We start from the raw sequence: 13,078 nt of genomic DNA on the forward strand, positions 1-13,078 counted from the left end.
GAAAATATTTTTGGGTCGTTTTGTTTCACATCATTTTAGTGGTATTTTAGCAAAGGATGGCTTGACATGTTGTCACCTTTCGGGTGAAATTTCAGCTCCGTTCTGGAGTTCTTTCAATGCTTCGATGTAAAGATCAAAGGATTTGACAAAATAGCGCACATAGGTTAAATCTAAATGCTTAATTTGGATTGAAAATGGCTCATTTTCAGAATCATTTACCAGATGCAAAGGAAGTTAGATGACTTTTTAATTCACCAACAGCAGGGTGAGTATACCTGTTGTTTTGAAAACAAAAAAAAAAAAGTTGGGACTTCAATATAAAGAGAGCTGTTTGTTTTATTTTGAAAGATTACAATTTGCGTGTTTGAAGCCACTATTTTCCCACTAAGTGGGATCACAAGAGGTAAAAGCAAGAATTTTAATCTGGATTAGTTAAAAAAAAATCTTCAAGGATTACAATTCATGTTGGTGGTTAAGGATTTGAAATAAAAGGAAAAAAAAAACAAGGGGGGGGGGGTTTGTTGGCAGCTTCCAGTGAAATTCACAAAGCTGAGAATCTGCATATGACATTTCGGGGTCATCCTGAGTGGGTGCCACTCCAAAATCAACTTCAAATAAAAAAGCCTACATCCTGTTAGAACTTTTTCAAAGTACCGCAGATGCAGCTAAAAAAAAAAAAAAAAAAAGATGCCAGCTTTCCGTTTGCCTCTTTGCTTTGGATGGGACTACGCTAGGAAACATCTGTACAAATGAAGCATCTTCTACATATCACACGATTGAGGTCAACTAAAACAAAAACAAACAAAAAACCCTAAAAAAGTCAAGACAAAAGTCATTTGCTATATAAGTGGCAAATTTGCAACCCAGAACTAGCTAAGTGTTAGCATATAAGTGTAGATTGTCCAAGAGTACCAAATGTGCTTTTTATTTGTTTTGTTTTTTTTGAGCGCCTTCCTTTTTTGTTTTTTGGTGTGTGTTGTTGTTGACGAGGCACAGAGGATGGGAGTTGAACTGGAATCCGCACTACTGCACTGTGAGGTCCTCTCTGAGCACTTGGACTGCAGTGTTTGGTACTGTAAACACACAAATGATGGAGAAGTGTGTGTGTGTGTGTGTGTGTGTGTGTGTGTGTGTGTGTGTGTGTGGGGGGGGGGTGATCCAAACAGTCTCCTTCCTTACTGCTTTGGAGGAATACAGAACCCCTGTAAGATTGTTATGATGAGCAGAACAGAGACGTCACATTGGATGGCGTCATGTGCTCTGGGAACAAAAAAAAAAAAAAAAGGGGGGGGGGGGGACGACGACGACGACGACGACGTCCATAAGTGATGGCATCCGTCTGTGAGCAGAGTGACATACCCTGTGCGTGTTTGTGCGTCTTTATTTCAAATACTGTCTGCCTGCAGTAGGTGGCGCCACAACACCTTTGACACACACACACACACACACGCACACGCACACGCACACGCACACACACACACACACACAAGGGGGAAATATAACAAAAACAAAAAAAATATGCGGAAAGATGCCAAAACGGAGAGGCGACAAAGGAGAGGCTAGATATTCATAAAAATCCTTGTTTAGGAGTAATAATAATAATAATAATAATAAAAAAATCAAGGTGTTTAAATATGAATATTATGAGTCTGCTTTGTCATGGGTTAGGAAATCAAATATAGTCTCTGGGGTGGGGTTGAGGAGGGGACTACAACTCCATATCCTGGGCTTCGTCCTCGGAGAAGTCGGACATGGAGCTTTCGGATGAAGAGTCGCCTGCCCCCTCTTCTTGCTCCTTTAGTGCCTCCTCTGTTGCATATTTCTGGATGTACTCTGCACACACATATACAGTAAATGCATCACGTAAAGTGAGTTTTTTTTTTTCCCCTCCTACTGCAAACCTTTGATTTTCTGTTTGTACTCCTCTGGCCTGTGCAGGTACATGGCGGCCGCGTCCCCATTCAAGGGGTCAATGGGGTTGGGGTAGGCCAGCAGCTGGGGCAGGAAAGACTCAAAGATGTTGGTCAGATCTGAGAAAGCGAAAAAGATTGGGGTGGGGGCACAGAAACCAACCTTGAGTTTTGATTCCAAACAGCGGTAAAAAAAGATAAACAACCTTGATTACTTCAGATAGTTATTTAATGTTAGATATTACTTTAGGTACTGACAATATTAGTTCTTCATTACTGGAGTAGCACTTAGTACTTTAGTATCAAAAGTACTAGTTATTAGTTCAGTGCTTTAGCGCCTAAACTAATTGATTACTTTTGTACATGCAGTTAGTACCTAAATTTAGTCTAGTACCTGAAGTATTGAGGCAGTTAGGAAGTTTGAGTTTGTGTGGTGTGGTATTGCAATGGCTGTGCAACATGCGCAATTTAAAAAAAAAAAAGATGTCCACTAGCGAAAAGGGGGAGAGAGACCTCGGCAAAAACTAAATAAATCATCTCTGTCGCAAGGGCCTCTGAACTTCTCTTGCCGCTGGTGTTACTATTCACCTCTCCCCTCGGTAAGAAGATTAAGGTAACACACACACACACACACACACACAGTCGTGGACACACTCACCATAAAGGGCTGTCCACGTCTGGTTGATGACATCTAAACACACCGTTCCTGACCTGGATTGGAGGAGAAGGCATGTTTTGACAAAGAACACACAACAAACAGCAGCACACAATTCCACATATATTTGTGTGCTGATTTTACATTATTGCAAATTAAGGGGTGAAAAGTATTCATGACTCTTCAATAAAGCAATCATTTCAACTGGTTTAACCCATTCAATGCCAGAAGACATATTTTCACGTTTAAAGAGTCCAGACATTCAATCCCAAATACTTAAGTATGGATGTATTACAGAGTATCTGGAAATTAATATCCTTAATGTACTTAAAAATGTACTGAAAAACCGTGAAACTACGTCCCTGGCATTGAATGAGTTCACATGTTTTAAAACATGAGATAATTTTGAAATTTGACCAAATGCGTTTTGTGTCTACAATTGTTTGTTTTCATTTTTGGATACAATTCAAGCACAATCAGCAAATAAAGTGGGGCATTTGGTCTCAAGAATGCATATTATGATCGATTATACAATGTCTTCTTTATTTCTTTGAAGTGCATCAGTGGTCAGGTCAAGGACCTGCCGCCATGGAGCACGGCGTCCTTCAGAGGATCTGGCCCTCTTAGCGGTGGATTAATGAAGCCCAGAAAAACAACTAACTCGGCCAAGTTTTGTCATTCATTACGGTGATATCTACTTGGATGTCTACTTACGCTTCGTCGATGTTGGGATGAAAAATCTTGTTCATGAATCCTGAAAAAAAAATTCACCCAAGAGATGAGCTATAAAAATGTTTTCAATTGTTTCATTTGGGGGCTCTGCTCTTTACCTATTGATGGCGATTTGAAGGGGTATTTGTCAGGGAGATCCACTCGCACCTTCCACACGCCGCCCTCGTACGGCGCTGAAATAAAGCAGGGGTTACATGTAACCAGTCAAAAGTTTGGAAACACTACTAATTCACATGCTCTCTATGATATGAGTAATAAATAAATTCTCGCTCTACTTGAAAAAGCACAGCTGTGAACAGAATGTCATTTCAGTCATGACGTATCATCCAAATCATATGGAGAGTGATTCTAATTCATGAAGCATCATCCGCATCATATGAAGTGAAAGTCAACAGTCAAAAGTTACTTGTCAAGTTTGGAAAAACCTGCTTATTCATATGATCTCTGACATATGAAGCAATAAATATTTTCAAGCTATTAACGCTTGAAAATGCATAGCTGAGAACTTAGTCATTTCAGGTCATGAAGGATCATCCACATCATGTGAACTGAAAGTGAACTGAAAGTCATTTCAGATGATTAAGCATCATCCACATAATATGAAGTCATTCGAGTTAATGAAATATTTTACACATCACATGAATGGAGCCATTCTAGTTCATGAGGCAACATCCAAATCATATGAACTGAAAGTCATTGTAGTTCATGAATCATCATCCACATCATTTGAACTGAAAGTCACCAGTCGAAAGGTGGAGCCATTCTAGTTCATGAAGCATCATCCAAATCACATGAACTGAAAGTCATTTCAGATCATGAAGAATCATCCACATCATGTGCTGAAATTAATTTTAGATCTTGAAACATTATCCACATTTTATAGGGATTATTTTAGTTCATGCAGAATGATCCAAATCATATGATCTGGAAGTCATTGTAGTTCATTTGGCATCATTCACATCACTAGTAGTCACTAGTAGAAAGTCAGGAAAAACCTGATTATTCAAAAGGTCTCTAACACATGAAGCAGTCAAAAATCCAAAATATTAACACTTGAAAATACACAGCTGTGAACTGAAAGTCGTTTCAGGTGATCAAGCATCATCAACATTATATGATATCATTCCAGTTCATGAAATTTAATCCATATCATATGACAGGAGTCATTCTAGTCCATGAAGCATCAACCACATCATATGATGTGAAATTCACCAGTCAAAAGTTTTGAAAATTCAAGTTATTAACACTTGAAAATGCCGAGCTGGGAATTCAAAGTCATTGCAGGTGATTAAGCTTCATTCAAAATGAGATGAAAGTCATTCTAGTTCAGGAAGCATCATCCATATTATATAACCTGAAAGTCATTCTTCTTCATGAAGTATCAGCCACATTATATGAAGTGAAGGTCACAGTCAAAACAGTTAGTCAAAAGCTTGACAAACACCTGCTCATTCAAATGGTCTCGAACTCACAAGCGTCAGGAATTTCAAGGTATTAACCTGAAAATGTACAGCTATGAACTGAAAGGTCATTGCAGGTTATTAAGCATCATCCACATCAAATAAAGGGAAAGTCATTAAGTCCAATAAACATCGTCCACATCTTAATGCTGACTAAGTAAATACCAATTAGCACAGAATAAGAGCAAATAAAACATACTTACTTCCTTGTGGTCCAAAAAACTTCACGACAAACTCATTGAGTCCACTGAGGATGGTGACTTCATGTTTGCTTTCGATGCTGATAGGCTGTCAAGGACCATAATTCACAATCAATAGCTATTACACTCAGATCGTCAATCAGTAGTTGTTTTTTGCGCCACTTCATGAAAGTATTAACCAGCTGAGGCCGTGAAGACCCTTTAGCCGCACACATGGTAGCAGCAGGCTTGTCAGTCGAGGTGAAGTGTGTATCCCATTAACTTTAAGCGCTGACCCCCCTCTTCCCACTCCCAAAGGGTCAAATCAAACTGAGGAGTTATTTTAAGCTCTGGCGAAAGCGAGCGGAATCCCTGACCTGAGCCACCTAACGTGTCACCGCACGGCCTGGGTGGAAACGCCAGGCTGCCGCTTTCAAAAGACGTCAAGAGATTGGGACGTGTTCCGCCAATTGTGAAATCACCCGGGAGATGGACCTGAGAGGGAAAGCTGCAAGGCCAGAGTTACGGTTGACACTTTATCAGACGCACATAGGACTCATTCACTGCCATTGATGGCTATAGACGTATAACATCAATTTTTAGTGGGTGCACTCCTTTACTGTCATTGATTTATTTTTTTAGCCTAACAAAGAAAAATTCCAAGGATAGAATGTGTAAAAATGTTTCTTGGGCTTTGAACAAGTGGGCTGGCAGTGAATGTTAATCATTGTTTGGAAGCTATGTCTTTTGAGTTATATGCTGAGTGACACCCTCTGCTCTCCCTTCCCTTGGATTAGTACAGTGGGCCCCCGGGTTACGAACTTAATCCGTTCAGCGGCTACGCTCGTATCTCGAATTGCTCGTATAGCGGGCAATCCAAACCCATGTTAATTCGTGAATGCGTGCAACGCGCGCCGAAGCCTTAGGTAAAAACGACACACTGTATACATATATTAAAATTGAGTGACATAATCTGCTGTACACTTGCATTACATAATAAATACAATGGATAAATAGCTTTTACCTTTGAAACGACGAGACTTGAGCTGGGTGTAAGCAGAGGGGTGGCAGAGTCCAACGCTCAAAGTTAACATGGCGATAGATATGCTATTGGTCTTACAGTGTTAGAGTAACTCTTTCAGTCAGGGTGCAAATCACGCAGATACTAAAACATCATCCTCTTATTTCTTTCTTTACCGCTGCTAGTAATTTTAGAAGCTATGTCTAACAGATAAAGTTTGCAAAGTCTTCACAACATTCCGTTTTTCACTAATTTTCTCTCCTACCTTCCATCCTGTCCCATCAAGCTAGATAAAGGCGTTCGGCCAATAGCATATCGGCATTTCTGTGATTGACGTGTGACGCCGGCCAATAGCATCTCCGTGAGTGAGACCGGGTGACCTTAATCGACCAATAGCATATTCGCATCTCCGTGACTGACTGATAATTATTCGCACTTTTTTTTTAAACGGTTGGAATGTATTGACAATTAATTAAAAAAAAAACACACACATTTAAACCAATGACAATTCTTTGTCCTGCAATCGGCACATTTAATTTCATGTCAGCTGTTTTTCCCTTTAGCTGTACAAACACTACACTTAAATGGTAATATATTTAGACACCGTGAGTGAGACAGTCAGTGTGACGTTGTAAGACCAATAGCGTTCACGTTACTGGCACAAGTATCTACTGATGATTGATGATGTCGCTACTGTTGATTTTATTGACACAATTAAACGAGAACATTTTTACATACTCAATGGCCGGCATGTCGAATTGCTCGTAAGGCGAGAGGTTTGTTCGTAAGCGGAGGACAAAAATCTCCCTGATCCACGCTCGTAAGGCGAATTGTTCGTAAATCAGGGTGCTCGTAAGCCGGGGGCCGACTGTATAGATAAGTGATCATCTGTGCCTTGCACCCGGAGTCATTATCTTTTCATCCACCATCCACACACATACAGCATCTGACCTTAACAGGATCAATCACTCATCTAAATGTACATGTCGTCTATAAGCACCTGAGGAACATGTGGTATACCCTTAAAAAAAGAAAAAAAAAAAAGCCTGTCAAAGTACTTTCGCTACTGAAATTAAACATTTATCCCTCACCGACCACAGTTTGACTTTTCAAAGAGGTTGAAGGGTATAAATATGCTGCAAATAGTGTTTATGCTTGTGGTGTAGACATGTCTTATTTTCATTCCTTAAAAATATCCCATCCTGACCAACATCTTTCCAAGTAAGGAACACAAACATGGAAGGCCAGTACCGTCTCAAAATTAAAAAAATAAATAAATAAATCGCTTACCAGCATGAAGCGGATTTGCTTTTAAATTAGAAACACAAAAAATGTCTTTGAGTGACACAGCACAAGTCAATCACACAACATTCTAATAAATACTTATAACATCAGCTTATAAAATTCACTAAGAAAACTGTATATTACTGTGACCAGCAGCTGACATGGAATGGAAGCCATAAGCAAGTTTTCCCAGCAAACGAAAGGTTAAGTGAATAACATAAAAGTACTGCTTGATGTCCCCCGAGCGCTTTTAAAGAACATATCACGTGATGGCCGAAAGCTCAACTACAGCATGTCAAAGCATTGCTCATTATGCGCCGCCACCCGACCGTACTGCAAATGCTCTATAGCTGAAATCAAAGATGAAACTAATAGACTGCAGTTCTCCAAAACCAGGTCAGCCAACAAAGCAACGAGCTACGAACTTAAGGAAACGAAGGGAAGGTGGAAGAGGGATTGCAAAAGTGAAGGCAGAGACATCTTCCTTTAAAAGCTTGATGACATCATCAGTTTGCAATGTGGCCTATGGATGACAAGTCAAACGATTCAGCATGAGTATAACACATAAAGTTTCCACTACAATGGAACGATAAGTCACTGTTACAGTACCTCATACATAGAACATTTCCACAACGAGAGTAGGCTCTAAAACCAGCATTGTGGTACACAAAAGTAAATTATACACTCTGGTGTCAAACAATTTAAAATATTCCTTTTCACTAAGTTGTACTGGAAAAGTTTGAAAGTGTGAGGAGATGATCGGCGTGATATTTTTAGAAACCTCAAACAGAACCTAGACAGCTCAATGGCAACTCCAAACAAAAGCAGTGGTAACCAGGAGAAAATGGTAGATTGAGTGTTTCGAAAACAGCAACTTTTTGCAGCTCTCAGCTAAAGGCGAATACTAACAATCACAAGGCATTGCACGAGGGCAGGAAGTATTGCAGCCATCCACTGGCACAGCACTTCCTCTTCATTTAGAAAAAAGGACATGACAGCAATGTGTACGAGAACGAATGTAAGCTAAAAACAAACAAGCTAACTTCCTGAAAAAACTGACAAACTAGTTAGCTAATTTAACTGTATGTTGTATGTACAAATTGAATTGCTTCATTGAAGAAAATGTAAGAAAAATAAACACATAAATAATACATTTATACACAAGCAATTATGGCTAACAATTCAGACAAGCTAACTTCATAGAAAGACTAAAAACTAGTTGCTCCTTTTAACATAGATTACCACTGCTAGATAAGAGTGTATGCACGCAGACTTTATATCGTTTGACTGAACAAAACAAATAAAAACAATGAAAAATAAACACACAGGTAGTACTATACAGTCAAACGTAAGCTACTATGGATAATTAACCTCAAGACAAACTAACTTCAGGGAAAGACAACTGCCTTAACAAGAATGTGAAATTCCAATGATTCAGAAAATTCAGGGTTAACCTGAGCATTTGTTAATAAATTAGTTATCAATTTATTTTTGCAGCCTTAAAACAAAACCAATTTTTAGCTGCTGTATGTCAACCCATTAAGTTATCATTGACAATAAGAGATGGCGTTAAATACTGTTATGTTATGTGAAAGTCAAGCTGAACTGAAACCACAGTTAAAGAAAATAGAACACCAGTGGTTCTGTCTCAACTTTCAGGCAAAATCTACTCTATGCTACCCCACCTGGCCGGTGCAGAAGGAGTGCCTATGTGAGACTTGACTTAATCCGCCATCTACGAAGCCACCTGATTATTAGCTTGCTTTTACAGTTTGCCAAAGGATGTTTACTGTCCGACTCCATTACAATGGTCCCCCGTGTTATGACATTAATCCGTTCCGCAGTTGGGGTCGTAAGGCGAATTCGTCGTATGAGATGCAATCCAAAACTATGATAGCTAATGCGTTTACAACCGCAGGTAAAAACATCAAAATTGTACATACATATTAAAATTGGTACCAAAATAGTATAGTAAGTGCTACGTATATATAATATACATGTATACAATCAGAAAACATAATGAATAAAAAATATAGAAAGGATTTATTTATCTATGAGTGCCGCTTGTTATGCCCATATTTCCTAATAAGGGTTATCTCCAGCATCGTTTCCATATAAATTATCTTCTTACTTCTCTCTTTAACATCACTAGCAGTCTTTGGACCCATGGCTAACCTTTTCAACTTTGAATTAAGCAGTAAAATGCACGATAAATATGGTTTTGTAACCACTCACAATCGAACAAAGCTTTACTGAGCCGCCATTATGAAAGAAGTGAGACCGACCAATCGCAGACCACCATCTCCGTGAGGCGACGCCGACCTTATAGCAGACCAGCATTGTATTCACGCCTTGCGTGGAAGCAGTTAAACGGCAAAATTGTGTAAGTGCAATTACCTAAAAACGCCAGCAGATGGAGGCAATACAACACAAATACAGCCAAGCCCCTAGGGTCATGACAGTGTTTTTTTTCGCATAACCGGGAAAATTTCATAAAGAGGGGATGAAAAAACTCAGTATTCCACGTCGCACCATGAAAATAACGTAAATCAGAGACAATGTAACACGGGGGTCCACTGCAGTTGGAAGTGATACTTGGTTTACTAAGACCCATACTGCTAGGAGGGAAGGGTGCTCAACAGTCAAACCCAAGACCATCTGCTAAGACAATCAAGGGGGAGGGTCTGCTTGGAAGACATTATGATATCAGTTGCAGCGCTGGTTGCAAATTGTGCCAATGGGATTGGGAAAGGCTTGCGCAATAGCCATTGATGCTGCGTATGGTTTTACCAACGTCACCGCGGGTTCCATCTGTTCTCAGCCTACATGCCTGTCCGTGTCACTGAACTGTTTTCACTTTTCCTCCTCACCAAACTTTAAAGTTAGCTTTAGCTGCTGGAAAATTGTGTCGCGAACGCATCCGTATGAAACTTAACAAAATACAGGCATACAGACACTCCTCTACTTATGAATGAGTTACGTTTCGGGTGAACGTTCGTTAGCTGAATTTGTCCATAAGTTGTTAGTACTAAAAATCATCCAAAAAAGAATGTCAAAAAGAAAAAACAAACAAACACTGTTGATTTGTACATTCTGCTTCGGCATAAAGCTTATCAAATTGACTGTTGTCACTTAAGCATGCTTACAGAAGGAACTTCAAAAACAAAATCTTAACAAGGCCATTTGAACACTTCTTTCTTTACTTGTTTTTTCATATAGTTTATTTTGAAGTAATGAATGACTGGCCTCCCTGAACATTTCCTGCTTAAATAAAATTGAGAAGATTAGCAGGCACATTCTCCCTGTGTCCTGTGCATTATTTCATTGCACTTCAGCCCCATCCCTATTAGTTACTGCCTGGTAAACGTGTCTATCCTGCCTACGTCATTTCACTCTCGTTTAATAATATCACTGAATGCTAAACTCAATTGGGCAAACCTGCAGTGAGGGGGAAGACATACAGGGGTGAAGGTTAGCTTATGATGGCACCGTCGGCATTGGTATCACAGAAAATGCGCTAAATATAAAATCTGATTTTCCAAGGAATCACTATACAACAATTTAGAAATCAACAGCTTGGTGTTCCAATATTTATTGATTTTGATTTGAAAAAGAAAAATGTACTCTTCCTATCACGAAAAGGATTCAATTAGATTTGATGATACCTGCAGAACCCCTGACTGTAACTGAGAACCGCTGCTTCCAGCTCTGACAAAGTAAACCTATTTGTTCTGCATGTGTGGTCTACGAAAAAAAAAATCTCACAGTGATTTTTACATATCAATGGCAATATAGCCCCAAGGGCCCTGGCGCTGATGTGTTGCAGAAGTTAAAAGCAGCACTAGCTGGACGTAGAATGTCCATTTTTACTTTTAAGCAGGGGTCCACCACCAACTACTTCCTGAACAAAACAACTACTCCCAGCTCAAAGCTCCATGGAAAACCCAAGCTATTTTAATAGCATTACTATGTAAATTCAGCCCCCATAGAGCAGGCCTAGCTGATCCCTCTCTGTATGCGAAGTGCAGGAGCATAGCTTTGTCTTTTCGGGTGAGAGACGAAAGCCCACCCAATGCAATCAAACATGACTCCTGATGCCGCTCCTCCTTTCAAGCCTTTCACCAGTGTATTTACACAAAAAGGAGCAGGGTCTGTCAATCAAAACAAACAAACTCTAGCATGGTTAATTATCGCCGCTCAGGAGTGTCTAATGAGCTCACAGAAAGACGCCATGTTGCCACGGACTAACTCACATGGTGTAATTTCAACACTGACATGTTGATGGAAGCGCAGACGAGCCTAAATTCCAGCTGATTTTATCACATACTGATAAGAGAGACAAAGGTTGATGAGTTAGTTCGTTTGACACACATGCATCAATTCTTGACTTCACAATCATTCCCCAACAGGGCCCGTTTGACAAATTAATGATTCCTTCTGCTTATTTATCTTAAAACAATGCAACTGAAGGAGCCATACTTCTGTGTGAATGGCAAATGCCGGCTGAGATTAAGTTGGGCAAAACAAAGCAAGACAAGGATCTTCAGTGCATCTTCTTTGAAGCTAAAGAAGGTATGCATACAACTAACATCGCTGACCATACTGTGAGATTAACTGGAGGGGCCACAACACATGGTCATTGACCAGCAAATACTGAACTGCCAATTATGATTCAGCGCACACTGTGAAAAAAAAATAAATCACCGACATTCCACACCTAGCATAAACCACAAAGACATGGCGTGATGGTCCAACAGTCAACTTAAGGGAGTCTAACAAGCAAGCATCTCTAGCTGACGTTGACAGCAGTACAGTACTTTCTACCTGGTTCTTCGATACTATCACGCGTTGCCCATGGATGTCATCGAATGTGTTAATTAAATTAAAGCAACTGCCTCTCATTGGATCAATAATGTCTTGTTTCACCTAGCACCAGTTTTTGTTTTTGTTTTTTGTCAATCACAATTTGAAATAAAAATATGAAAGCACAACATCGTCTATTCTGTCCATTGCGGACTTGCTTAAATGCAGAATGTTCTCCAGTTTGATTTGGCAAAGAGTTTTGCAAACGCTCCCTCCAAGCTAACTGATAGGATGCCTATGACTATACTTTTATAACTTTCATAACCGTAGGAATAAAACTGTGTTAAAATATGCTAAATAATTATTTCCCCTGTAAGGACCCTTAAACCTCTGACCTTAGACTCGTCCTTGCTATCAATGCACTAACTCAGACCAATTTCTACTCGAAAAAGAAGCGCAAATGCTTGCTTTTTCTTGATTTTAAGGAATAGTCGTTGGCTGTGTTTGGGTCTTGACAAGTCAGTTACCCCTATAATATAGATGGCTTTTGACACATACCGTTTGAAACTTAAAAAAGTTAGACAGAGTGTGAAGCTCACTGTCTTTTCTTATACTGAAAGTCAAGATCATGTGACAAGACTAAGGTTTCCACCCACTATCACACGTTCTTCATGCTCCTGTCAAGTCTATCAGTCAGTCCGAAAACACCTGTTCCCTCCCCTTCTTTTGGTCTACCACAGCTTCAGCGCCTGTGGCTGGGACTTAGCCGGCCGTAAAAACAACAAAAAGACTCAGGGCCGCTGATGCTATTCGGATGTCGTGTTTCGGGAGCTCAACAATGAGGGCAGAATGACCGAGTGGAGAGTGGATAAAGCACCGATTTGGCATTCATCCTCAGGAGGGCGGTGAGAGAGAAAGCTGTGAGGAGCAGATGGGGAGACATTTAAAAAAAAAAAAATTGACACCGACCCCTGACTGAGAATAAATCAGTCGCTTGAGGGCAAAACGCTACATCGACACCAAACATCAAGGAT

At 39.9% G+C, this 13,078-nt stretch overlaps 1 protein-coding gene across 1 annotated transcript in view; it reads right to left on the reverse strand.

Moving 5' to 3' along the window:
* Positions 1-318: 318 nt before the first annotated feature.
* ube2h (ubiquitin-conjugating enzyme E2H (UBC8 homolog, yeast)) overlaps positions 319-13,078 on the reverse strand; it is a 15,685-nt gene continuing 2,925 nt past the window's right edge. The window contains exons 2-7 of the mRNA XM_088406675.1: positions 4,961-5,037; positions 3,396-3,470; positions 3,280-3,319; positions 2,569-2,621; positions 1,902-2,030; positions 319-1,833 (exon numbers count right to left, since the gene is read on the reverse strand). Of these exons, the coding sequence (XP_088262801.1) occupies positions 1,709-1,833; positions 1,902-2,030; positions 2,569-2,621; positions 3,280-3,319; positions 3,396-3,470; positions 4,961-5,037 (499 nt within the window). The 3' untranslated portion in view covers positions 319-1,708. The remainder of the gene's footprint in view (positions 1,834-1,901; positions 2,031-2,568; positions 2,622-3,279; positions 3,320-3,395; positions 3,471-4,960; positions 5,038-13,078) is intronic.

This window comes from Hippichthys cyanospilos, chromosome 22 (genome assembly GCF_059441005.1).
Source record: "Hippichthys cyanospilos isolate Australia breed blue-spotted pipefish chromosome 22, RoL_Hcya_1.0, whole genome shotgun sequence".
NCBI classification, from domain to species: Eukaryota; Metazoa; Chordata; class Actinopteri; order Syngnathiformes; family Syngnathidae; genus Hippichthys; species Hippichthys cyanospilos.